The 26,627-nt window shown below is 38.5% G+C and overlaps 1 protein-coding gene across 5 annotated transcripts in view; it reads left to right on the top strand.

The window, feature by feature from the left end:
• cdh17 (cadherin 17, LI cadherin (liver-intestine)) overlaps window positions 1–26,627 on the top strand; it is a 97,745-nt gene that overhangs the window by 50,867 nt on the left and 20,251 nt on the right. For all 5 annotated transcript variants that reach the window (XM_087986533.1, XM_087986534.1, XM_087986537.1 and 2 more), the window contains exons 8-13: window positions 8,710–8,847; window positions 10,154–10,304; window positions 13,560–13,778; window positions 14,844–14,920; window positions 16,546–16,737; window positions 25,040–25,284. In XM_087986533.1, coding sequence (XP_087842659.1) covers window positions 8,710–8,847; window positions 10,154–10,304; window positions 13,560–13,778; window positions 14,844–14,920; window positions 16,546–16,737; window positions 25,040–25,284 — 1,022 coding nt within the window. The remainder of the gene's footprint in view (window positions 1–8,709; window positions 8,848–10,153; window positions 10,305–13,559; window positions 13,779–14,843; window positions 14,921–16,545; window positions 16,738–25,039; window positions 25,285–26,627) is intronic.

The raw sequence follows: 26,627 nt of genomic DNA, 5'->3' as shown, positions 1-26,627 counted from the left end.
GCAAAAAATGTGAACTTGCTAGTGATAGAGCATCCTGAGAACATGTCTAAATATAACAAATTTGCAATTCTGATTAGGAATCGTAAATGGTTTTTATGCTTTTTCCTTTCAATGCATTTGTTTGTAACATGGCAAAACAAAAGAAAAACAAAAAGCAGAGTGTGTGAGTGTTTTTAGTTGCAGTGGTTCTATTAATTCATTCTTGGCTGGTGCAGGTTTTTGGTACTGCTAGAGACAGATCAAGATTCAATATTGCATGAACAAACAAAATGGCTCTTTTATTAAACAATCATTCCATGTTTTCAAGTAGGGTGGAGTAAAATAGAGTAGCTTTTATTTGTCATTTCTCTCATATATATCTGAAACAGTAAAAATGAGACATGTTCCTACAATACTGAGGTTTTCTGCTTCTTCTTACAACCCCATCTACTGGTATTTTATGTGGCACCTTCAAATGGCACTATGTATCTTGCTATTTCAAAATTCTAAAACCACACCATGTTCATGTTAACAGCATAGCTATGATGTGCTTAAAGGCATCTTCTATTAAAGGTAGTACATGTAACTAAAATAGCTGTACCATAACCTATAATAAATTTAAGTCAATAATTTCTCTTTGTGAGCACTGCACTATTTCAGCCCTTCCCTGTATTTGTGCTGAGACAATATATCACAATTTTGCTTGTTCCTGAAGAACAATCTTTACATCTTCCTAAAACTGGTTCTACTTTCGGAACAGTCCAACGTTTCTCATTACTCAACATTTCTCTTTGGCTAGGCGAAAGTGAGTACTACAGATGCTAGAGATTAGAGTCAAGATTAGAGTGGTGCTGGAAAAGTACAGCATATCAGGCAGCATCCAAGGAGCAGGGAAATCAATGTTTTGGGCAAAAGCTCTTTATCAGGAAGGGATTTCTCTTTGGCTGCCAACATCAACTGTGACAGGATTTATACCCGTCTCATCTGTAAAATCTACACTTTTAGCAAGAAGAGTGGAAATATTGTAATATTCACAATCTAGGGAACAAATATTGTTCGAATAATTTGAGAGCTTTTGAAACGGTAGTATTCAACATTTACGTTGAGACCAGAAGAAATTATCAAATCAATACATTTTCTTGAGTTCTGAGTTTTGCTCATTAAGAAGTAGGAAACTTCCATCTTAGCCACAGAAAGCAAGAAAACTTTCAGATTAGATTACTTACTGTGTGGAAACAGGCCCTTTGGCCCAACAAGTCCACACCAACCCACCGACCTGCCGAAGCGCAACCCACCCAGACCCATTCCCCTACATTTACCCTTTCATCTAACACTACGGGCAATTTAGCATGGCCAATTCACCTAACTTGCAGATTTTTGGACTTGTGGGAGGAAACCGGAGCACCCGGAGGAAACCCACGCAGACACGGGGAGAATGTGCAAACGCCACACAGTCAGTCGCCTGAGGTGGGAATTGAACCCGGGTCTCTGGCGCTGTGAGGCAGCAGTGCTAACCACTGTGCCACCGTGCCGCCCACTTCAGATGTTAGGAAACAACATTTTGGTTTTTTATAAGAACAAACATGTCCCGAGTAAGTAGTACGGAGATTCAGTGTTGCTAACTCCTATCCAACAGATCTTAAAAGGTAAGAAAAAAAAGGTAGAAAATATCTTCTTGCCATCAAGTTTTATTGTCAGAGATAAGACAAATTGAGTGACAATTGGACATATTGATTTTAGGCTAATGTATTGCTTTAAAATTAAATATTAAATATCAACAGGATGTAAACGGCCCCAGAAGGCTGTGGAGGCCAAGTCTCTGGATACTTTCAAGAAAGAGTTGGATAGAGCTCTTAAGGATAGTGGAATCAAGGGTTACGGGGATAAGGCAGGAACAGGATACTGATTGAGGATGATCAGCCATGATTATAATGAATGGTGGTGCTGGCTTGAAGGGCAGAATGGCCTACTCCTGCACCTATTGTCTATTGTCTATAAACAATTGCATTCAGTAGGTTCTTCTGCAGATGACCTTGTAACTCACCAAAATATAAAAGATAACACAGATACTTTTGAAAAAGTTCTGACAGCTTTTGGTCGCACTTCAATCTGAAATTAAATAACTTCTATTTAAAAAAAACAACATTTAACAGAAGTGTTCAGCATCAAGGGAGTCTAGAAATAAATTCACTAATGACCTCTGCTGATTAGTGGAGAATTGCGACTGTGGAAATATGAAGCCAGCATTCATAAGAGCCAGAGCAATTTTTGCAATTATTGATGAATCTTGTCAGATTTATTACAGTCCAAGCAAGATCAGACTTTGAAGGAGACTATTCAAATCGTATTAGAAACAGAAACTAGAAAGACTCACAGACAAATCCTGGGAAGGAGTCTTACGGGAGCAGACCTCAGACTCATCCACTTAATAACATGTTACAGACACAAATGACAAACCATTTCAGAGAGTAAGCCAATCCGCAGATATAAAGAGTCAATGTCAGCGCTGTGGAACATAAAAGCCTCACAAGAACAAGCAGTGCTCTGTACAACCAAAATGTTACTATATGTATAAAATAATAGATCACTTCTGCATGATGTGCAAAACAAGGATAATATCAGAGTAGCAAACATAATAGAGGTTACATGTGCATAGAACTCAAACCAATTGCACAATGACCACTGGAAAAGATACCTGATAGACTCTCGAGGGAAATTGATGATGTATCCCATTCGGGTTTGACAGAATTTATCTATGTCAATGGCCTTTCCATTAATTTGCAATTTGATGTAGATGAGAGTTCTTTTGGATGAAATGCCATGACTGAAGAAGTTACAGCCTACAGAGATGATATTGCATGGCACAGATGGAGTAGCTCTTCAGAGCAAGAGTCTGGCACGAGCAACACTGCAGTGAAAATTGGGGAGGAAAGTTGAAAATGTAGCTTATCATCAATCCCTCTCATGCATGAACTTGCATGAATGTCCTAACTATAGTAGTCAGAATTCAACTAATTCCTACAGAACAGCAGCTTTAAACACAAACCAGTGACATCTAACTGGTTAAGGTGCAACCAATAGAAGATATTTTTGGGCTTCCTAGCAGAACCTACAAAGAAGAATGAATCTATTGGAATTATGTACGGTGACAGAAGAGAATTGTTTCATATTATCAAATGCAAAGAACACATAGACTTTGCAGGACTGGTGGAAATGTTTTCCTTTCCTATCATCACTGGAGAAAATTCAGAAGACAAATATCAGCCAATTGCCTGAAGTCGCACATACTGAGAACAAGGATGAGCAATATATCCCACTTGAGCTAATTGTTGAATTTTTTATAAAGGTTTTTCAGACAACAAGATAGCACTGAGCATATTGATAAAGTAGATTTAACTTTGATGCCAAATGATGAGCCAAAGCAAGTTCAAGAGTAACATTTCAATACTTCATTTTTAAATTATTTTTTAAAAATTAGGCAAAGAGACTGCTAAGTAAACAACAATCCTTCAGTAAAATGACTGAGGAGGTGAAAATGTGTTGTAAGACAACCATAGACAGAGAATGAACATGTCCGACCTAATCAACATGTTGAAATAAAGTGCTTACATACTTCCACACAGAGGTATAAGCAAACTAGTGAACCAAGTAGACATGGCATAATATAGCTACTAATTAAAAATTAGCAAACTTCATTTGATTTGTTTACTGTCTGGGAGGTTCAAGAACTGCAGTCTGTCTGCATTCACTTCAACAAAATCAAAATACTGTAAATGCTGGAAATCTGAAATAAAAATAAAAAGTTCTGGAAGACCTCAAAAGATTTGACAGCATCTGTGGAGTGATAAATGTGAGTTAAAATTTCAAGGAGCTGACCTGTTGCCAGTTTAGATGAATCAGGAATAGTGCTGCAAAGTGAATTATAGAGCAAGCAATTGGTGACTGAGCTTAGGGCTGTTTCAGTTCGATAGCAGTGTCAGAATCCTAATTGGAAAGTATTGTAGAGCTGTGAAAAAGATGGTCACATCTTTATGATAATAGTATGTTCAAAGATTTTGGACAGGAAAGAGAAATGAGTGATGAATGGAGATTTGCAGGGCAGAAAAGCATAAGAACCAAGAGCAGAAGTAGGCAAATCAGCCCTTTGAGTCTCCTCCACCATTAAACATTTTCGTGGTTGATCTTTCTTGGCCTCAACTTCACATTCTTGCCCAGTCTTCATAACCTTTCAACCTATTAATAATTAAAAATCTGTCTATCTCCTCAAATTTATTCCCAGCATCCACCACACTCGGGGTAATGAATTCTACGGATACACAACCCTTTGAGAGAAGAAATATTTCCTCATCTGTTTTAAATCTGCTACCTTTATCTTAAAACCATAGTCTATCGTTCCAGATTGTTCCATAAGAGGAAACATCTTTCTATATCTACTTTGTCAATCTGTATTAGCAGCTTATATATTTCAATTAGATTTCCTCTCATTTGTCTAAACTTGAGAGAGTTTGGCCTTCAGAGTCTAAATGAAGGACATTTCTTTTTGTGGGGAGGTTAATGGTGCACAATTTAAAGAGTGGGTGAAAGTCTCTGGAGAGAGGAAACCATTCACTATGTAACAGTATCAGTGACACTGATACCAAGAAGGAATAGTCAGTTTAACTTTGTTGTTGGGGAGGTTTCTGCAAACAATGATCCAAGACAGAATTAGTAGTCATGTAGAAATGATGGGTTGTTTAAGAAAAGCCAACCAGGATTTATTAAGAGGAACTTATGTTTAACTAGCTTTCTGTAGTTCTTTAAAGAGGTATCAGATGGACTCAATATAGGAAATGGTATTGATGTTGATGGGCACACAGATTTTCAGAGGGTGTTTCAATATAATGTCACACCACCAACATGTGGGAAGGTTATAGGTCATGATTAAAAATGTCAGTAGCAATATGGATTCAAAAATTGTCTGAGTGATAGACCACAATGACTTGAAAGTGATTTGCAAACAAAGCAACATTTCCATTCAGTGAACATTTGGGATCTGGAGAGCATTACCTGAAATTATGGTGGAGGCAGGTTCAATTGAAGATGGTATTGGATAACTATTTGGATTAAAAACAGTATAAAAGAGCATGGGGAAAAAGTAGAAGATTGGCATGAGGTAATAATGCTCTTTTAGTGAGTCAGTGAAGGCACAAATGGCTTCCTTCCATCCATAAGATTTGTGTGAAGGAGAGAAATTGAATGGCCAGCAGTTTCGTGGAAAAATGGTCAAGAAAGCAAAAGATGGGATTTGTGGACTAGATGAGTTCAGAGACAGCATGAGGGCAGATAGGGAACCCCTTGAGAAAGATGTAAGTTCAGGGTTAGGGCAAGAGCAATGAACAGAAAATATAAATGACCATTCTTAGGAAAATAATTAAACAGTGAAGAGCCATCAACAAACATTCATTAAGTTGTTGAATCTTCAGATGCCATGGACCTGAGCTCTGAAATTTCTGAAATTTGGGAAAAGGATGGACATAAGAAAAGGAGGAGGTTTTGCCGAGGTAGTATGAGAGTTAATGTCAAAACTACAGCACAAGTTCTTAAAGGAGGAATCTCAGGGTTATTTCATCATATGGGTTCGACTTAGATGGATTAACTCGATTAGATGTGACTTCAGGGCTTTTTCAAACATTCTTTCATGAGTTGTCAGCATCACTGGTGGGCCAGAATTTGTTGCTCATTCTTAGTTGTTCAGAGGACAGGTGGAGTCAACCACATTACTGTGGGCCCAAAGTCACACACAGGCAAAATGTCCTTACTGGAAGAATATTAGTAAACTAGAGCAGCTTTTATAGCAGCAGTTACATGATTGTCATTAAGCCAGATCTATATCCTGGATTGTTTAATGAATTCAGGTTTCACCATCTGAAAAGGTGGGTTTCGAACAAACATCCCTAAAACATTAGTCTGGACTTATGAATTTCTAGCGCAGTGATATTATATGCAGGAGCATGAGGTTGAGCAACATATCAGCCATAACTGAATGGTTGAGCAGGCTCAATGGGCAGAAAGCAATAGCAGAAGTCTTTTCCCTAGGATTGGGCAGTTCAAAATAAGAGGGCATAATATTAAGATGAGAGGAGAAATATTTAAGAAGGACAGGAGAGGCAACTTTTTCACACAGAGGGTGGTTCGTGTGTAGAATGAACTGCAAGATAAACTGGTAGATGCAGGTGCAGTTACAACATCGAAAAGACACTTGGACAGATACATGAATATAAAAGATTTAGAGGGATATTGGCCAAATGCAGACAAATGGGACTTGTCAAGTTTTGGAAATTTGGTTGGCTTGGATGAGTTGGACTGAAGGGTCTGTTTCTGTGCTGTATGATTCTATAATTCTATAATTCTGTAATATCTTCTGGTAAAAGGATAAATAAGGAAATGAGGGTAGAGTTAAATTAATATGGCAGTGGTAATGGAAAGCAATGGCAGCCTATAGATCAAGAATAATTAGGAAAGAGAAAGAAAGAATATTAAGAATAGGGTAATTGTGCTTATGTGAATGCAAGGAGTGTAAATTTTGCGTAAACTTTGAGTCACAACTAGTCCTATTTATCCATAACACCAGTGTTTATTGACTTACATTGGCTTCCAGTTAAGCAATGAGTTAATTGTATAATTCTCATCCTTCTTTTCTAAATCCTGCATTGCTTCACCCCTCCCTGCTTCTAATCTCATCCAGTTCCACAACATGTAAGATATTTGCAGTCTTGCAATTTTGGTCTCTTATTATGAATGTTTCTGGGTGTGTCTTTAACTACCAAGTCTGAGGTTTAGAATTCCCTGCTTAAACCTTTCACTTCTCTTTTCTTCTTTAAAATGCTACTTAAAATCTATTCTTTGACCAAATTTTTGATCATCAGCCTTAATATCTCTCCTTGTGGCTCAGAATCAATTTTTTATGCTCTAGTGAAGTACCTAACCACATTTTAGTATGTTTGATATTCTATATGGGTCAAATATGTTATTGATGTTGAGAAATGTTAGAATATAAGCAACAACTGGATATTGTAGGATAACTGGAACTTCATTGATAGCAAGTGATTTGTGTTTCAGAAAGCACTGTGAAGAGAAAACAGGAAGTGAGGTGGAATTATTTGTAAGGGAGGACTGAGTACATTGGAGTTAATGCTTGAAGTGGTTTGGGGTCTTTTTTGAATGGCAAGAGAAAATGTTGGCAATAATAATATTCAACAGACCAAGAATTAATTAAAGTGAGGTGAATGCATTGTTGAGAGGTGGGAACATAGATGTGTGTAAAATACTAATTCTGGGGGAAGATATAGGAATAGTAATATTGGAACAGATACTGAAATGAAAGTATTTGAAGGGTAGATGAAGAGGTTATTTTAAGGGGAAACTTACTGTATATTTGAAATTTGTCAAAGAGATTGGTCAAACAAATTAGATCCATGACACTTACTGAAAGGCATTAGGGAGGAAGACAAAATATAAATCGCTATAAAAATAGACTCGGGGTGCCAAGAAACTGAGAAGGGCAGCAAAGATGAATTGTGAGAAAAATATAGTTTAAAATTTAAGTATATTAGTGTTCAAGCATATCAGGTTTTAAGAAAGGCTACAAAGTAGGATGGATCATTTAAAAAACACTGATAAAAACTGTTGATTGAAAACTTATAAATTGTTGAAATATTAAACTGTTAGTTTTCACAAAACTACTTGAAAAAAATGTCAGAAATTGAAGATCTATGTTAAAATTGAATGTGGACAAAAATACTTCAAAATCACATAGACGAACATATTTGGAAAATTCAGGAAGGAAGTAGAAAGGTTCTTGCCAACAATATTGCAATGGAAAACAACAGCTGGGTTGACTACATAAATCAACCTCCTGCTTGTAGCTGTTACTGCAGGGAAACTTTTATTTCTCAGGAGGAAGAAGCAGTGAAAAGATAGACTGCCTACTTGGGAGGCCAGTTGACAACATTTGTCAGTCTCAACAAATAATAACAGTCAGGCCTCCAATTGAAACTCCCAGGTAGGCAGCATATCCAACATACTCAGCTATTTTCCTGGAATTTAAAATCCTAGCTGAGGAGAAACAAATGCAGATATCTCTCCACCCTGGAGGCTTCTGCCTCTATTCCTGATGAAGAGCTTTTGCCCAAAATGTCGATTTTCCTGCACCTTGGATGCTGCCTGACCTGCTGTGCATTTCCAGCGCTAGTCTGATCTAAACTCTGGTTTCCAGCATCTGCAGTCCTCACTTTTGCCGACTCATTCAAGAACTGTCTACCCACAGTCTGGTTTTACATTTTTTTAAATGTGGGAGGTGTGGGGTTTTTATTCAGTTATTCAATGGACTATTGTTCATTTCCAGTAACACTATTACAAAGAAGATTGATCACATGTATAACAGTGCCACAAAAACAGTGAGTCACAGTTTACCCATAGGCTGCCAATGGGTAGACTGTGACTCACTGATTTTGTGCCACTATTATATATGTCACAATGAAATCATCAGCTTTTTGGCATTTTATATATGTGAGATATAGTGTTCTTGCAAAATTATTCACATTTTATGAAAATATGTGCTGATAATCCATCTTAAATAGTAGAAGTTAAAACGTTGACAAAAATGAAGGTTTATTAACTTAATTTCTAAGGAAGAAAATATGGACAATAATTCCTTAATTATTATAACTCTGCATTGTTTCTCTAATTCAGGTGCAATGGAATGAACCTGGTGCAATATATGAAGTCAAGCCAAAGGTCGAGCTTGCTTATCCCAAGTTTCCATTTGCAGTCGATGCGAATGGCAACATTAGTGTGACAGAACCATTAGACAGAGAACAGATTAGTGAGGTATGTTGCCATGCCTACAAGTTACAAAACATATTTTCTTCAAATGTTGGTACTAAGTTCTTAAAGTGGTTGAGGAGCGGAACTAATTGATATTTTTGTATTTCGAGATATAGCTTTACAACATTCATGATAATCTGGCAGAGAGGATTGCCTGGTCGCTGTAGAACCTGTCTGATTTTGATTCAATTGATTTCTAAATGTAGAATTTAATTGACCTATTATACACAAAACATAAAAACTTTGGAAAAATTCAAGTTGTTTTGGGTTGGGCATTTATTTGCTGCAAATGTGATGTTGCCCTCGACCATGCCACTTCTATTTTTTTATTCATTTTCAGCAATCTGAGGGAGTTTTGTTCAAATTAAGTTGTAAAATTTAATGTGGAATCAGGAAAAGAGAAGACCATACTAGGAAGACATTACATTTTGAGTTGGCACGATGACTCAGTGTTTACCACTGCTGCCTCACAGTGCCAGGGACCCAGGTTCGATTCCAATCTTTGGTGACTGTGCAGAGTTTGCACATTCTCCCCATGTCTGCATGGGTTTCCTCCCACAGTTCAACGATGTGTAGGTTAGGTGAATTGGCCATGCTAAATTGCCCATAGTGTTAGGTGCATCAGTCAGAGGGAAATGGGTCTGGGTGGTCGGTGTGGACTTTTTGGACTGAAGTGCCTGTTTCCACTCTGTAGGAAATCTAATCTAAAGACTGTAATGCTGAACATTTTAACTTATTTCTCAATTTTTCCAATTCTGTAACTAAGATTTTGCATGTAGGAATTTTGTGTGTGGTGACACTGTACACTTTTCAATGTGTTCTTGGAACCCGTACTTGAGTACACATTACAATAAACCATATATTTAAATTGAAGTCTTCAGAAATCCTGTGAGGGTATTCATTGTGGAAACTGTTCCTGTTATTACTACCTGAACTAAAGTTTATTTACTGTGGCAAGTCCCAGAGTGGTCACTTTTTTTGAGGTGGGCTGCACTCTGGTCAGTTTTGCGATCAGCGTTTCAGCTGGCACTCGCCAACCACATGGGAACTGATTTGCAATTGGCAAGTTACAGAGAAGTTACAGTTCTTGAACAGAAAATGCTTTGTCTTCCTTTTTATAGAATTACTATTCTTGCATATTTCACAGCTTAACCATGACTTTTGTAAGTGATGTAGTAATATTATTAAATCTATAGGAAAAGATAATGTGATCTGCATAAGACTACATTTTGGTGGTGTAGGAGTTGTGCAATTTTCTACCTACTGGTTAATACTCCTCATTGTCTAATTTCTTTTGGCATGTGTTTAGTATATACTTTTAGTTTACGCACTGGACGAAAACAGACAGCCACTGGAAGAGCCATTGGAAATTACGATCATCGTGGAAGATATCAATGATAATTACCCCATTTGTAACCCAGAAGTAAAGTTTCTTGAAGTCCAAGAAAATGAACCTATAGGTGAGCACAGTCACATCATAAAATGTAAGATATCATGTTCTTTGTGTAAAAGCACCTGGGTTAGAATTAACCATATATAGTCAAAACCACTAAAATGAATAACTGATAAAAAGAATAAAACATTTCAGGTAGTGTAATCCTTTTTCTAGTTTTTTTCCCCACCAATGGGTTTCCCTGTTAAATGTTCATATGTATGATGCTGGATTTATTTTTTAAAGTTGTGCTGCCTCACCTAAGTTAAATGAGTTAAGGTCTTTTTATAAATGACTATTTCCCAGGTGTGAACATTGACTCGCGACAAACTTAGTTGCTGCTTCAGAGTCTTTCAGCTCATGAGGTGCTGGAGCACTAGTAGTTTTGTAATCAATGTGCCAAGCACCGTAGTTGAGGTGTACAAATTGCTAATGTTCAAAATTTGTAATATTTATAGTTTACTTCCTTCATGGGTCTATTTAAAAAAAAAATGTTTTTCAAGGTTTAAGATTTTTTAAAAGGCATTATTTTGTAAATTAAATACACATTTGTGCAACTATCTCACAGTTAGGCACAAAAATTCACATGATAGTAATAAAATAGAAGCTTAGACTGGCCCACAGAGTGAAAAAGCAATATAAAGAGATTGAACTTTTAACATTCTTGCATAGGATGTGGAAATGTATGGCAAGGCCAGTATTTGACACATGTTCCTAATTCACCTTGAACTGAGTACCTTCTGAGGCCACTTCAGAAGGCAGTTAAGAATCAACTACATTGCTGTGGTTCTGGAATTACAGAGAACACCTCTGGCGCACTCGGACCACCAACCCAATCACCCCATAGCCCAACACTTTAACTCCCCCTCCCACTCCACCAAGGACATGCAGGTCCTTGGACTCCTCCATCGCCAGACCATGGCAACACGACGGTTGGAGGAAGTGCGCCTCATCTTCTGCTTGGGAACCCTCCAACCACAAGGGATGAACTCAGATTTCTCCAGTTTCCTCATTTCCTCTCCCCCCACCTTGTCTCAGTCAAATCCCTCGAACTCAGCACCGCCTTCCTAACCTGCAATCTTCTTCCTGACCTCTCCGCCCCACCCCACTCCGGCCTATCACCCTCACCTTGACCTCCCTCCACCTATCGCAATTCCAATGCCCCTCCCCCAAGTCCCTCCTCCCTGCTGGACACACTTTCCTCATTCCTGAAGAAGGGCTTATGCCCGAAACGCCGATTCTCCTGTTCCTTGGTTGCTGCCTGACCTGCTGCACTTTTCCAGCAACACATTTTCAGTTCTGGAATTACAGACTAAAGCAGCTAAGGACAACAGATTTCTTTTCCCTAAAGAGACATTGATGACACAAACAAGTTTTTACAACAAACAAAAGTATTTATAGGAGTGCCATTAGACTAGCTTTTTATCAAACTCTGATTTCACCATATGCCATGGTGGGTTTCAAATCCAGTTCTTCAGAACTTTAGCCTTGGGTTCTGGGTTACTAATCCAATATTATAAGCACTTTATTATGCCCCCTGTGCCCAGCAGTCATCATGGGCTAAATTAAATGCCCTTTCCCCAGAAGGTTTGGTGTTTAGGGCATTTAATTCAGTGGGCTGTGGCAGGTGGAGACCCAATTGCCTGCTTCTGCCCCAGTAGAGAATGGGAAGACTGTCCTATGGAAAGCTCAAAATGATATGCTGTTGGAGATAGCTGGGGTCTTCTGGAGGGGATGAGGTAGGTCCCTCGTTAGATACTCAGTGCATGATTGAGACCCACCATTGGAAAGGAGGGAAGAACCAGCTCTGTGTCCTTGCCGCCAACTCTCCCTCTTATGTCCCGCACATCAGGAACATCTCTCCTGCCATCACTTATCTACTTCTGGGCCCATCAGCAATCCTGGGTCTTAGTGGCTGCAGTACTGACAGCAGCCACCATTTCCTTGCTGTCACTACTGAACATCAAAGAACAGATGGATTTAGAGCTCCAGAGTTCTTGATCCCAAATCAGGCCTGATGCTGCATTTACGTCAGCAAGCTTTTTCAAAAGTAAGTCATGTGTGCCCCTCAGCTCCCCATCTGGCAGCAACATCCTTGACACCTACATTAAGCCCTGCCCAGTGATGGTGATTAAATAGGTCATTTTTTTAAAATAACAAATTTGTTAGGTATCCAATCGGTCTCATTATTCCTTTTCTGTTTCCTTCACACATTTAGAGGTAGAGAATTATTGACCCTGAAGGCAGGAACACATGAAGGAAACTGGAGTTGTACCTTCAACTGAAAGATCACTTGAAGAGAATAGTCTCAGAGGGTTAGGTGTGGATGGCTGGAGGTGGGTGGGAGTTCTGTCTGTTCTGTGGAAACCGACAGTAAAAGGTGCACTGGTGGGATGAGAGTATTTCCTAAATTCTCCATTACTCACCTCCCGTCTGCCAAAAGTAAACTGACCTGTGACAAGATATTTTGCTCAGATCCATGAAGTGATGCTGTTGGAATTCAGATGTGTGTAGATCACGGTGATACATTTTATATTCATGAGATAAAAGATAGCCAATTAAAATCTTTTCTTTTTCCATCTGGGTGGGAGGCAAGTGGCATTGTTTTCAGTGAATAAAGGATCAATTGAATCCTCCACTCTGTATTTGGAACAGAGGTTAAAGGAAAATGTGATCTTCCCTTTCCTTCTCCTTCACCAATTACTCTTACGCCAAAGCCCATTTTATCCTCCAGTTCACCTTCCATAAATGCTTCGTATTAAGTCCTCGTGTCTAGTATTACCCCATCTTTACATGGTCAACTTGAACCCTTAGTGCACTGTTATTCACCTCAATATTGCCCAACCATCAATATTTACTAACACCCTCCAAGAATAGGTGCTGAACTGCAAAAATACCCGTATCATAAGTCAATATTTCTTCTCTTTTTGATAATTCCAATTTACACCTTTATTAGATCATATTTGTATTTGTTTAATTGCCATGTTAGCCACCTCCATTATTCTTGCACCATCAATATTTGTAAGTTAATCTCTCCTACCATCCAGTTTGTCACAAAGCTTTAATGTATATCTCCCCTCTCTTCTGCTTCCTGTTCTTGCTTAATATGCTTTACACCTTTAAGTCACTGCTGTTAACTGCAGGTAAGTTACCAATCTGAAAAGTTAACTCTGCTTCTCACTCCCAATTACTCCCTGAGTACTTTAAACACTTTCTATTTTTGTCTTTGATGAATTTTAAAACATATTTTACTTTATGTCACATCTACACTTTTCCAACTCAGGAAGCTACATCGGAACTGTGCTTGCAAATGACATGGATGAAGATGGATCAGTTAATACTCTTTTGAGCTTTAAAATCATTGATCAAGAACCAAAAATTCCAGAGGATGAAATGTTCAGTATTGATGATTTCAAAGGAGAGATCAAGCGTTTCCAAGGACATCTACTGAAACGCATTGCACCAGATTATATTTTAACAGTCCTAGTCAGCGACCAACCAGGTAAAAGGGAAGATCTGTATAAATCTCAACAAGCCAGAAGTAATATGATATATTGACACACACTTAGAAGAGTTCATGACTCTTGTAAATGCTTTGCTTTTATTGTTTTTAAATTGCCCAGGCCATCTAGGTAATTACTTTGTCTATCCCTTCCTCCCTTTTTAAACCACAAATAAGACAACTTCACTTTATGCAGTGAGGCCATTTTATTTTTGCACAAGCATAGGGCAGAATATTCTGAGACTACAGGAAGCAAGAAAGGAGGTGGGTGCCTTGACAATGAGGTGAATTGTCAACAGGACTAATTGCTGATCCTTCTCACCGCTGTGCAATTAATTTCTAATTGGGAAGGTCCATGGGCAGCCAACCCACCCTACATCCATTTAAGAGCCTTAAGTGGTCAATCAATGAACACTTAGTGACCATTTAAGGATCTCTTCTTGCCTCAGCTGCATTATTACCACCTCCAAATGAATCTGTTGACATGCAGCCTGTACAACTGGAGAGGCGTGGTGGTGAGAGTCGCTCAATCTACAATAAATTGTGCATGATTGAAAACATGAACCTTTGACAGAGGCATGACTGCTGAGAGCAACCTGAGAGGTACCCTTGTTACCAAACCGCTTTCAGCTGGACATTCCACCACAAAAATCCCCTTGAACATTTGTTAGTTTTTTCCTCTGACAAACTTCCTCTAGGGTGATGCTGAGTGCATATCTTGGGGTCCTTAGTTTGGAGGAAGCTCCACAGGGTCTCACACAGAAAGAGTTAACTCAGGCACATCTGGTTGCAAAGACCTTGGGTTAGATTTTAAAAGATCTTGCATTCTGCAAGATTCAAAATTCAGAAGTAGTTCAATTCTTCACTCATGGTCCTCACTACCTTTGCCATCTACGTTCTTGACCTACCTTGGATTCCCTTCCTCAGTCTATAATTTACATGCTCAAATATTTGCATGGCACATATTATACCAAACAAAATTTGTTGTAATTTCCAGATTATTAACAGTCATTCTAATAACAGTTTGTATTATTTAATGATTAAAGCTTCTTGTTCCTTTCCTAGGACTGTCCACTGAATGCATTGTCAATATCTCTGTTATTGATATCAATGACAAGATTCCTATCTTTCAGAAATCAGAGGTAAAAAGTAAAGAAAATTTCACCAGACCAGTAATATTTGAAGAACGTAAAGAGGGTGCATTATTGCAGTTTATTGCAGCAGAATGTAGGACAAGGCCTGATTATGGATTAGAATTTACTTATGTTAATGTTTTATTTTTATCGACATACTTTTGTCCGAACACTACAGCCAGTATAGTGCAAAGTAACATACATCAATGCAATTATTAACACACAAGCTGTCGTTCTTCATATTTGGATCCAGATTTTGGCTAAGATCAGCAAGTCAATGTTAAAACCTATTTGTTTGAAATGGTTTACTCTCAATATTTCTTACTATATATTTTTGCTGTCCCTACATTAAACAAATATGTAATATTTGAAATTTGGGATACTTCAAGATATATTGTTTGACAAATATAATTTTAGGTGACATTGGTTGACTCGTTTTTATTGAGATTGCTTTTGAAGTTTGAAAATTACTCATTATAGTCATTATTTGTTTCCGTCCTTGCAGGCGTAGTGCAAGTTAAATAAAATTTTACAAAAAAAATGTTACGATGGGAGAAAGGTAGCACCTTATAAGCTACATGTCGTAAAGCTTATGTTAGAAGGCATGAACCTTGAACATCTTAAGTGTCCACGTCAGCAGAAATGACTGGAAAGTAACCTTGTACAAACTAAGGCCTTTATCAAACTTGAGAGCAAACTAGAATGTAAAAAGATCCTTGTATACAGGATAAATGAAATTCTAAGATTAGAAGATTTCTCTTTTTTGTACAAGAATGAAGTGTAACCAGTGCATGTGCATAAAGATTGATGATTTTCTGGATATAATGGATAGATGTGGGAGAGCAATGAGAGACAGCCGTTGGGCCGAGACATGGAACACAGCCAGGACAGAGTATTGTACAGAATTCTGTTTAGACAATCTAACACAGAGATTGTTTGGATAAATGCAAAGTTCATCTGTGTTCTTGAGTCCTCTTGTGGTTTGTGTAAGGAGCATAACCACAACAATTGAAATAGTGATGGAACCTCAGATAAATGTGTTTAATACTAGTTAGCACAGGAGTTCAAGGTTCAGCTGAGTTTCTTGCATCATAGAAATACAAACACAGCTTATTAAAATGCTTGAAAACTTTTGATGTTCAGTTGGTCTATTTATAGCCCTTTCAATTGAGATCTATCTCAATCAGCCATAATAAATCCTGTTTAGGGCCTTCTTTTGATGCAGTGTTAGTGCCCCTACTACTGTACTGGGAGGCCTGGGTTCAAGTCCCACATGCTCCTGTAGTGTAATAAAATTGATTTGAAAAATAGGTTAAATTAAAATAAAATCCTGCAGTGACCTCTGTATGCTAAGTGGCTGTGCAGCCAATCTGAGCTTCCGTGCACACTGAAGAAGGGTCACTGGATTCCAACATGGAGACTCTGCTTCTTCTCCCCAGGCCAGCTGAATTTCCCCAGCAACTTCTGTTTTTGTTTCGCATTGACTTCCAATTCCACAAGTCACTGCCATGAATGGACCTTAGAGGTCCACACACTGACAACAAGCAATTGAGGGACATATTCTTAACTAAAGGCAAAACTATTCTTATGAATGTGCCTTTACTTGCTAATGCTTTGTGTTCTGATTTTGCTAGTACGGTCCCATCACTTTACGAGAAGATACTTCATTGGACACGGTACTGATAGAGATTCAGGCAACAGATGATGATGAGCCATTCACAGGCAGCTCTGAGATTGAGTATCATGTTGTAGAGGGTGATACCAATGGGACTTTCAAAATAATAACCGATCCAAAAACAAATAAAGGAAGAGTGCAGCTGGTGAAGGTAAGGTTTTGAAAAGCATTATAGCTTTTGTGCTTGCAAAGTAGTTTGTGTTTGTAGGGCTGCACTTTTGAACTGTTTTCTTATCAATAATTTCCTGACAATCAACTGCTGAATCCTTTGTAATGATTGAGCTCAGGCTGGGTAAAGCAATGTGATACTTTATACTCTTGTATTTATATTACTTTTATGTTATCTCTTTCTCTTTCACCTATTCTGTGTTGTCTATTCCCCATGAAATACCCAAGAAAAAGCCAATGAGCATGAGGGTATCATAAGCTCTAACTGTACAAACCGTGAAGTTGATTAGCTCCTTCTAAAGGCTATGAATACATTTCTGGCGGTAATGGAATTTGGGTTATAGCATTAGACTTAGAAAATAAAATGCTTACTATAAATGTTTCTGATGGTTAATGCTTGGCTTTATGGGAGAGCTAAGAAGAAAGTCAGGAAAATGTTTGTGAAGAACATCTCTTCTGGGCTGCATGTGAACTTGGAGTGGATGGGAAATATCCAATTATTGTAATCTAGTAGGTACGAACCTGGAAATAGTTCAGTGAGCGCATTTGGGCTAGGAAGGGGTGAATTGTTATGCTGTGCAATTTTGTTGTTAGCTGGTTTGAGGCTTTCAACAGTGGGACAGTGATATCTCAAGAACTCTGTTTCCCTACACAAACACTGTCTTGTGGAATACAATCCGCTTGGATAATTAAATTGGTTTAAAGATTGCTTCTACTCTCTGCCTGGAGTGAAACATTTTCCTTTCTTTCTCTGAGGTTCACTCTCTTGGGTTTCCCCACCATCAAGACTGTTGTTAGCTAGATAGCAAAGAAGAATTTTCAGTGATGCAATGCTCAGCAAATTCCTCAGTAATATCCCAAAGGAAACAAGGGGGTTAAAGATTTTTCGAGTTAAGCTAGAAAGTGGAGTAACCAGATCAACCTTGAACTTACTGAATGATGAGCAGGCTTAAATGGCCAAGTGGTTCACTACTAATTTGTCTGTAGTGATCACTAGTGAACTAATCACTTCTGATATCTGATTCGGCACTTTTGTAGTGCCTTAATAAGGTATACTGAGGTAACATGGAAATGTCCTCTTAAACACCTCTGCACCTCTCTCTTTAAAACCTGTGTCAAATTACGTATTGCCATATCCAAGTGTGGCTGACTGTCATACTTTTCATTCAGATTCATTGAGGTGTTTCGAGATATTTTGCTACATTAGCGATGCTATATAAATGCATTTTTTTCTCAGAGGGTGTTGAATCTGTGGAATTCTTTACCTTGGATGGGATTGTAAAGCATATTCAGGGCTGAGGTAGACACAGTTTTAACAATTGGTAGCAATCGAGGCTAATGGGGAAAAGACAGGAAAATGTAGTTGAGGATTATCACTCAGCCATTGTCTCATTAAATGGCAGAGCATACAGGATGCATTGATTAGTCTACTTCTGCTCCTACTTCGTATGGATGATTTTAATTTGCATTTGGATTGGAAAAATCGGATGGTCAATGGTAACAAGGAAGAGAAATTTGTGGAGTGTGTGAGGAATATACTGTAAAACTACACAAGAACATGATATTTTGGGTGTAAGGTAAAGGTAAAGTAGCCATAATCTTACTGGACCACAGAGCTGTTCTTTCATTAAAGAGAAACAACTTGTGGTGTTTTAAACCTAGAGTCACCAGGCCTTAGGCAAGGGAAGAAGTTGAAAAGGAAAGTCCTTCATAGTAAATTCAGCTGGTGCAGGTATTGAACCCACACTGTTGATATCACTCCATATTGCAGTTGTCCAGCAAACTGAGTTACTAATGTGCAATGAGGTAGGATTAATAAGAAATTTCATAGTTAAGGATCCTCTGGGAGTGTAGCAATCATAGTATGATAGAATTTAAAACTCTGCTGTCAAACCAGTGTCTTCAGCTTAATTAAACACAATTACAGAGGTATGAAGAAAGAATTGTCTTTAGTAGGTGGTGAAAATGGACTAAAGGAGATGTCGATGGATGAGCAGTGGCAGACATTTAGGCAGATATTTCATAACATTCATAAAAAAATTAATTCTAATCAAAATGAAGGACTCAATGAGAAGCATAAACCACCCATGGTTGACAAAGGTGGTCAAGGAGAGTATCCAATCAAAAACAAAATGGTTTAAAACAAGCGGTAGGTCAGAATATTGGGATTTTTATTAGGGGCCAGCTCAGATGGCTAAAACACTAACATGAAGGGAGAAAATTGATTATAAAATTAAATTGGCAAAAAATATAATAACAATTAACAATAACTAATGGATAAATAAAAAAGAGAGTAGCTAAAGTAAGTGTGAAGGATGCAGCTGGGGAAATAAAAACAGAAAATAGGGAAATGGCAGATAATTTAAAACAGTATTTTTTATGGATGCTATAAACATCCCAAAGATATTAAGTAAGTGAGGTGCTAATGAGAGAAAAGGTATTGTAACAGACTCAGCATATGGCACAAAGTATTGACAAACTAATGGTATTAAAGTCAGACAAGTCATCAGGATCTGATGGTTTGCATCCAGGGGTTTTAAAGGAAGTGGGTACAGAGATATTGGTGGCATCTGTCAAAATATCCCACAAATCATTGTATTGCAAGAGGCTTCCAGTAAAATGGAAGCTGGTAATGTGATGCCCCTATTCCAGAAGGGAGGAAACTATCAGCCAGATGGCCTAAAATTTGTCATTGGGCAAAAGCTAGAGTCCATTATTCGAGAAGCAATAACAGGACATTTAGAAAAGCTTGATTAAAAACAAGTAGAATCAAAATGGTTTGTGAAAGGGAAACCATGTTTGACATACTTGCTCGAGTTGTTTGAGGATATACAAGCAGAATTGATAAGAAGTAACTAACAGATGTATTTGGATTGCCAGAAGGCATTCAATAATATGCCACATGAAAGGTTATTGGGGAAAAAAGGGCTCACTGTATTAGGGTAATGCCTTAGCATGAATTGAGGATTGGTTAACACTCAGAAGACAGAGTGTCTGTATTAATGGATCGTTTTCAGGTTAGAAATAAGTAACTAGTGAAATAGCACAATTAATGACTTGGAAGAGGGGGCAGAGAATAGTGTATCCAAATTTGCTGACTATGTTTTTGATGAGAATATATAGAATCTCTAATGGGAGATAGAAAAGTTGAGTGAGTGGACACAAACTTAGTAAATGGACTTTTATGTAGAAAGTGTGAGGTCATGTATTTTGGTGGGAAGAATCCAAAGGCAGGCCATTATTTAAATAGAGAGAGAAAAAGAGAGAGAGAGAGAGAGAAACTCCAAAACATGCAGTGTGGAGAGATCTGGGTGTTTTTATGCATGAAACACAAGAAGTTTGCGTGTAAGTAAATAAGATGACAAATGGAGTTTTGGACTTCATTGTTAGGATATGTAAGAATAATGAAGTATTGTTACAACTGTACAAGATTCGGGATGTAAGTTTGCATGCTGAGCTGGAAAGTTTGTTTTCAGATGATTCATCACCATACTAGGTAACATCATCAGTGAATCTCTGGGAAACACTGGTGTTAGTGACTCGCTTTCTATTTATGTGTTTAGGTTTCCTTAGGTTGGTGATTCCAGTTCCTTTGGTGATATCATTTCCTGTTCTTTTTTTCAAAGGGTGGTAAATGGGGTCCAAGTTGATGTGTTTATTGATAGAGTTCAGTTGGAATGCTGTGCTTATAGGAATTGTCGTGCCTGTCTCTTTTTTGGCTTATCCTAGGATGAATGTGTTGTCCCAGTCAAAGTGGTGACCTTCTTCATCTGTATGTAAAGATACTAGTGAGAGTCGGTCATGTATTTTTGTGGCTAGTTGATGTCCATGTATGCTGTAGTAAGCTTTCTGCCTGTTTGTCCAATTACAGTTCTTGCAAGGTATTTTGTAAATGACTTTAGTTTTGCTTGACGTCTGTATGGTGTCTTTCAAGTTCATTAGTTGCTGTTTTAGTGTGTTGGTGGGTTTGTGGGCTACCATGATGCCAAGAGGTCTGTGTAGTCTGGCAGTCATTTCCGAGATGCCTTTGATGTAGGGGAGAATGACTTGGGTTTCTGGACATGTATTGTCTGCTTGTTTAGGTTTGTTGCTGAGAAATTGGTGGACTGTGTTCATTGGGTACCCGTGTTTTTTGAATACACTATATAAGTGATTTTCCTCTGCTCTTCGTAGTTCCTCTGTGCTGCAGTGTGTGATGGCTCTTTGAAACAATGATCTAATGCAGCTTTGTTTGTAGGTGTAGGTGTATTCAGTATTTAGTTCATACGTGTTCTTTTCCTGTCGATGCTGGTTTGAAGTTCCCCAATGTCTGTTTGCTCTACTGTGACATCTAGGAATGGCAGTTTGTTGTTGTTTTTCTCCTCTTTAGTGAATTTTATGCTGTTAAGATATTATTGATGGTCTTGAAGGTTTCCTCTAATTTGTTTTGTTGAGTGATGACAGATGTGTCATCTACATAGCGGACCCAAAGTTTGGGTTGGATGATTGGCAGAGCTGTTTGCTTGAGTCTCTGCATTACTGCCTCTGTTATCAACTCTGATATCGGAGATCCCATGGGTGTTCTGTTGGTTTGTCTGCAGGTTTTGTTATTGCAAGTGAAGTGGGTGGTAAGGCATAGGTCCAGTAGCTTAACAACATTGTCCTTGCTGATGAAGTTGGTGGTGTTTGGAGTAAGCGTCTATGGTTCTAAAAGTGTACTCATGTTTCCTTGGCCAGGTTGATGTTGATGGATGTGAACAGGACTGTTACATCAAAGGAGACCATTATTTCATCCTCTTCTATCTTGGTATCTTTGATGGTGTTCAGGAATCCTTAGGTGGAGTGGATGGAGTGGTCTGAGTCTTCTAATAAGTGTTTTAGTCTTTTGTGTAGCTCCTTGGCTAATCTGTACATTAGTGTTCCAGGTAGGGAGACTAAGGGTCTGAGGGGGGGCCCTCGTTTGTGAATTTTGGGTAATCCGTAGAAGCGTGTTGTGTTGGATCCATCTGGTTTCATTTTTTGGATGTCTGTCTTGTTTAATTCTCTAGATTTCCGAAGTTTTTTGAGTAGGGCTGTGATTCAGTTTTCTAGTTGCGGGGTTGGGTCTGTCACCACCTGTTGGTAAGTGTCAGTATCTGTAAGCAGTGCGTTTGCTTTCTCAATGTAGTCTGTTTGGTTTAAAATGACTGTCAAGCATCCTAAAGTGTGTTTGTCTTGTTTTTTTCTGCAGGTCTAGTCTTTTCATTTTCTGTGTGTGTCACTGTCTAATGTCTATGTCTTGTTATACTGTGTCCATCCATTCATGGTCTGTTGCATTAATGAGTAATGTTTTTTGGCGCGAAATTTATCAATTGTATTTACAGAGTCTGTTGTGGACATCATTAATCATTTCTCTAAACATTCTGTGGCCATTTTACTCTGCTGTTCTTTTGGCTAGTAGGGTGTTAAGGGGAGGTTTGTATTTAAGACATTTCATAGTAGCTTTTTCCTTAGGCATTTGTGCAGGAAGTACAGCTTTTTCGGGGTGGCGGTCTGTCAGATGGTGTTGGTTTCCTATTTTCAGACCAGTTTTAGCATATTGCCCCAGTAGGCATTAGCGAGTTTTGAGAAGATTTGTAGCTCAGGTTGAGGTTCTGGATGTAAGTTTGCTCACTGAGCTGGAAGGTTCGTTTTCAGATGTTTTATCACCATACTAGGAAACATCATCAGTGAGCCTCCGGTGAAGCACTGGTATTGGTATCCCACTTTCTATTTACATGTTCAGGTTCCTTTGGATTGATGATATTATTTCTTGTGGTGATGTTAGTTCCTGCGGTGATGTCCTTTGCTGTGGTGATGTCATTTCCTGTTCTTTTTCTCAGAGGGTGGTAAATGGGGTCCAAGTTGATGTGTTTGTTGATAGAGTTCTGGTTGGAATGTCATGCTTTTAGGAATTCTCGTGCATGTCTCTGTTTGGCTTGTTCTAGAATAGATGTGTTGTCCCAGTTGAAATTGTGTCTTTCCTCATCTATATGTAAGGATACTAGTGAGAGTGGGTCATGTCTTTCTGTGGCTAGTTGATGTTCATGTGTTGATAACAACATTATGATGTTCATAAGTAGAAAGTGGGCCACTAACACCAGTGCTTCACCAAAGGCTCACTGATGATGTTACCTAGTATGGTGATGAAACGTCGGAAAACAAACCTTCCAGCTCTGTGAGCAAACTTACATCCAGAACCACAACCTGAGCTACAAATCTTGTCAAAACTCACTAACTGTACAAGGTATTGGTGAGTCCACACCTGGAGTACCTTGTGCAATTTTAATCCCCATATTTAAGAAAGGATATACAGGCATTACAGACAGTTTAAAAGAGATTCATTAGGCTCATTCCTGGGATAAAGGAGTTAATTTATCAAGAATAATGAAACAGATAAGGCCTTTAGAAGAATGGGATGTGATCATATTAAAACGTACAAGATTTTGAAGGTGCTTGATAGAGTAGATGTTGAGAAGATGTTTCCCTAGTGAGGTTATCTGAAACTAAGTTACAGAATTATAGCACAAGGAGGCTGGCATTCATGTTTGAGATGTGAAGTAATTTCTTCTTGCAGAAGTAGTAAATATCTGGAATTCTTACTGTGGAGATTTGTGGTTATATCACTGAAAGTACTTACAACTTGACAGAGAATGATGGTTTGCAGATGATCTGGAGCCAAGGACTCTGTATGAATGGAGCTTTGGCTGGCAACAAGTAGCTGATTGGTTTGTGGGTTATTGATCAGTAATTGACAACAAAGGTCTTCTGCCTGCCAACAACAGTGTGATTGACTTCCAGGTAGCTGAACAGCTGGGTAGGAATGAATGTTTGAGAGAAACCATTGGATCCATGCAAGAGCAGGAGCTGTTTCCTTTCTCTGCATTAAAAGTACACCATTAGTCTGAAAAAAAAACAGCTTATCTCAGCAGTTCCAGTCAGCTATGACTCTTGACAAGGAAGTCAGAGATTTTCTAAAATGTGAATCACTACTTTGGAGAAGAAAAATAAGGAAGCATCATGTTCTGACACACAAAATGATCATCTTGATGAACCTTCCAGTCTCTTCCATCACCCATTGCATCCATGTGATATTTCCTATCTCTGTCTGTCTGTCTGTCTGTGTGTGTTTGCATAAGGGAGTGAGAGTTTTAATTAATAGATTTTATACTGATGGCTCATAATTGTTTATCTCTAGCTAGAATCTATTTATTTATAGCAATTTGCCTGGAGTATGGAAACCTGGTCCATGCTTTGTTAATCTGGGTCGAAGAAACCATAAATTGGGGAATCTTCCATATTTTAAAAAAAAGTCTAGCTTTTGTGAGTGAGTGTAACAAAGTGTGGGGCTTGACTGTGAGGTATTACTAAATAACACAGAAAGAAAACACAGGATTATATACTGCAAATAAAACATTGCACTGGAATTGGCAAACAATTTCTTGACAATGGCAGCATTGTCACTGTTAGTCTTAAAGAAACTTTCAAAGCTCAGGTTGATTGAATTGGCAGATACTGGTGATAGCATTGCCTAGTAGCATAAGAAAGGCACAGAAACTGAGCTGATAATGCAGAGGAAATACTAGAGAGACCAAATACATCAATTACTGAAGCATCAGAATCAGGTGATATTCAATTACAGTAAAAGCAGCTTGAGAATGAGGAGAAAAATTAAGAAACTAAAGTTGGCAGAAAAGAAGAAGGCAAGGACAGATAGAGAGCTGAAAAACGTGTTGCTGGAAAAGCGCTGCAGGTTAGGCAGCATCCAAGGAGCAGGAGAATTGACGTTTTGGGCATAAGCCCTTCTTCAGGAATCCCGAAACGTCGATTCTCCTGCTCCTTGGATGCTGCCTGACCTGCTGCACTTTTCCAGCTACACATTTTTCAGCTCTGATCTCCAGCATCTGCAGTCCTCACTTTCTCCAAGGACAGATAAAGGTAAGACAAGGGAATTGGAATTAAGGTGAAATGAAATTGAGAAGAATGGAAATTAAAAAGTTCAAATGAGAATTGCAAAGAGAAGAGCAAGTGAGGTAAAATGAATATTAGTTTAAAAGCTGTGGTTGGATCATGTAGGCTGATGTAAGTCTTGGTAGAGAGAATATTGGTCATAATTTGAAGTCCAGTAAGAAAATGCTTACATTTGCACAGTACACAGTCCTGCCAAGATATAACAATAAAGTTGATGTGTGAACCTAGGTGTTATCAGTGAAATTTAATTCTCTTTAGGAATAGAGAGACTTATTCCGCTTGAGATAGTTAATTGTTTTTACTGTCTGTTCCCTCAGCCACTAGACTTTGAAGAGTATTCATCTTACATGTTAACGATCAGTGCCACAAATCCAGAACCGCTTGTGGAAGGAGTGGAGTACAACTCAAGCTCTTTTGCCTTCCTGTTCATTAATGTGACCGATACTGATGAACCACCACAGTTCTTAAAATCTTTGTATCGAAAATGGATATTCGAGAATGCCTCCTTAGGTGATTTCTTGCTTAAAGTGGAAGCCAAAGATCCTGAAGGTGCTGAAGTGAGGTACTAAATAGTCAGTCTCTGCTTACTAAAACACATTTAAACATTTACACAAGCACAATGCCAGAGATTATTCAAGATCAGAGCCTCAAAGGAAATTTTTTTTTATTCATTCATGGGATTATGGGTACTGATGGAGGGGCCAGCATCTGTTGTCCATCCCTAAATGCCCAGAAGGCAGTTAAGAATCAATCACAGTGCTGTGGGCCTGGAGTCATATGTAGCCAAAACTCGGTAAGCATGGCAGTTGCCTTCTCTAAAGGACATTAGTGAACCAGATGGGTTCCATATTGGACACAAGCGGCTAAGATTGAAGACTTGCAGAATTATTTTTCAGAAATTTAAATAACAAGCCAAAGCCTTAGTAAAAAGATTAAGAAAAACATACTCCCAAGAATGGTAGTCCATTGATTATTTTGTTACAAAGCATTTAAATTATTCAATATAGAAATAATTGTGTGCACCATAGGAGCAAGCAGGCATGATTTAAACACATGTGATTAAACTGTCATTATGGAGATGTCACTGCAGGATGACCACGGGTGACAGCTGCATGTTCAAGAATTTCAATGTTTAGGAACAACTAGTAAGGAAAAAAAATGGAAGAGGGGTGACGCTGTTAATAAAGGCTAAGATTATTAAATTAGTGGAGAGGATCTACGATCAGAAAATCACAATATAGTCTCAGTTTGGGTAAAGCTAATAAATGGCTTCAAACACTGATTAGATTACATTACAGTGTGGAAACAGGCCCTTCGGCCACACCGACCCACCGAAGCGTAACCCACCCATACCCCTACATTTACCCCTTACCTAACTCTACGGGCAATTTAGCATGGCCAATTCACCTGACCTGTACATCCTTGGACTGTGGGAGGAAACCAGAGCACCCAGAGGAAACCCACACCGACACGGGGAGAACGTGCAAACTCCACACAGGCAGTAGCCTGAGGCCGGAATTGAACCCGGGTCTCTGGCGCTGTGAGGCAGCAGTGCTAACCACTATGCCGCCGTGACGCCCACTGGTAGGAGCTGTTTTTAGATCACCAAATAATAATGATAAGAAAGGGCACCAAATGCTTTGTACAAGACTAATAAACTGATAATTCAATCTATGTATTGACCTCGTAAATAATACTGCACAGCATAAATTCCTGCAATGTATGTAGATTGGTTTTGTAGAACAGAATATTGGGGAACTAAAGAGTAGGTTACATCAGATCAAATATCGAGTAATGAGAATGAGCTAATTAAAAATCCAGTTGGGGAGGATGACCATAATATTTAGAATTTTAGTTGAAATTTGAAAGTGCTGTACCACGGATTAGGTTAATTCTTTCTGAAAC

Source organism: Chiloscyllium plagiosum, unplaced genomic scaffold, assembly GCF_037043375.1.
Source record: "Chiloscyllium plagiosum isolate Xiang-an unplaced genomic scaffold, Cpla_swu_hap1 HiC_scaffold_4, whole genome shotgun sequence".
NCBI classification, from domain to species: Eukaryota; Metazoa; Chordata; class Chondrichthyes; order Orectolobiformes; family Hemiscylliidae; genus Chiloscyllium; species Chiloscyllium plagiosum.
This window is presented reverse-complemented; position numbering and strand designations above follow the sequence as displayed.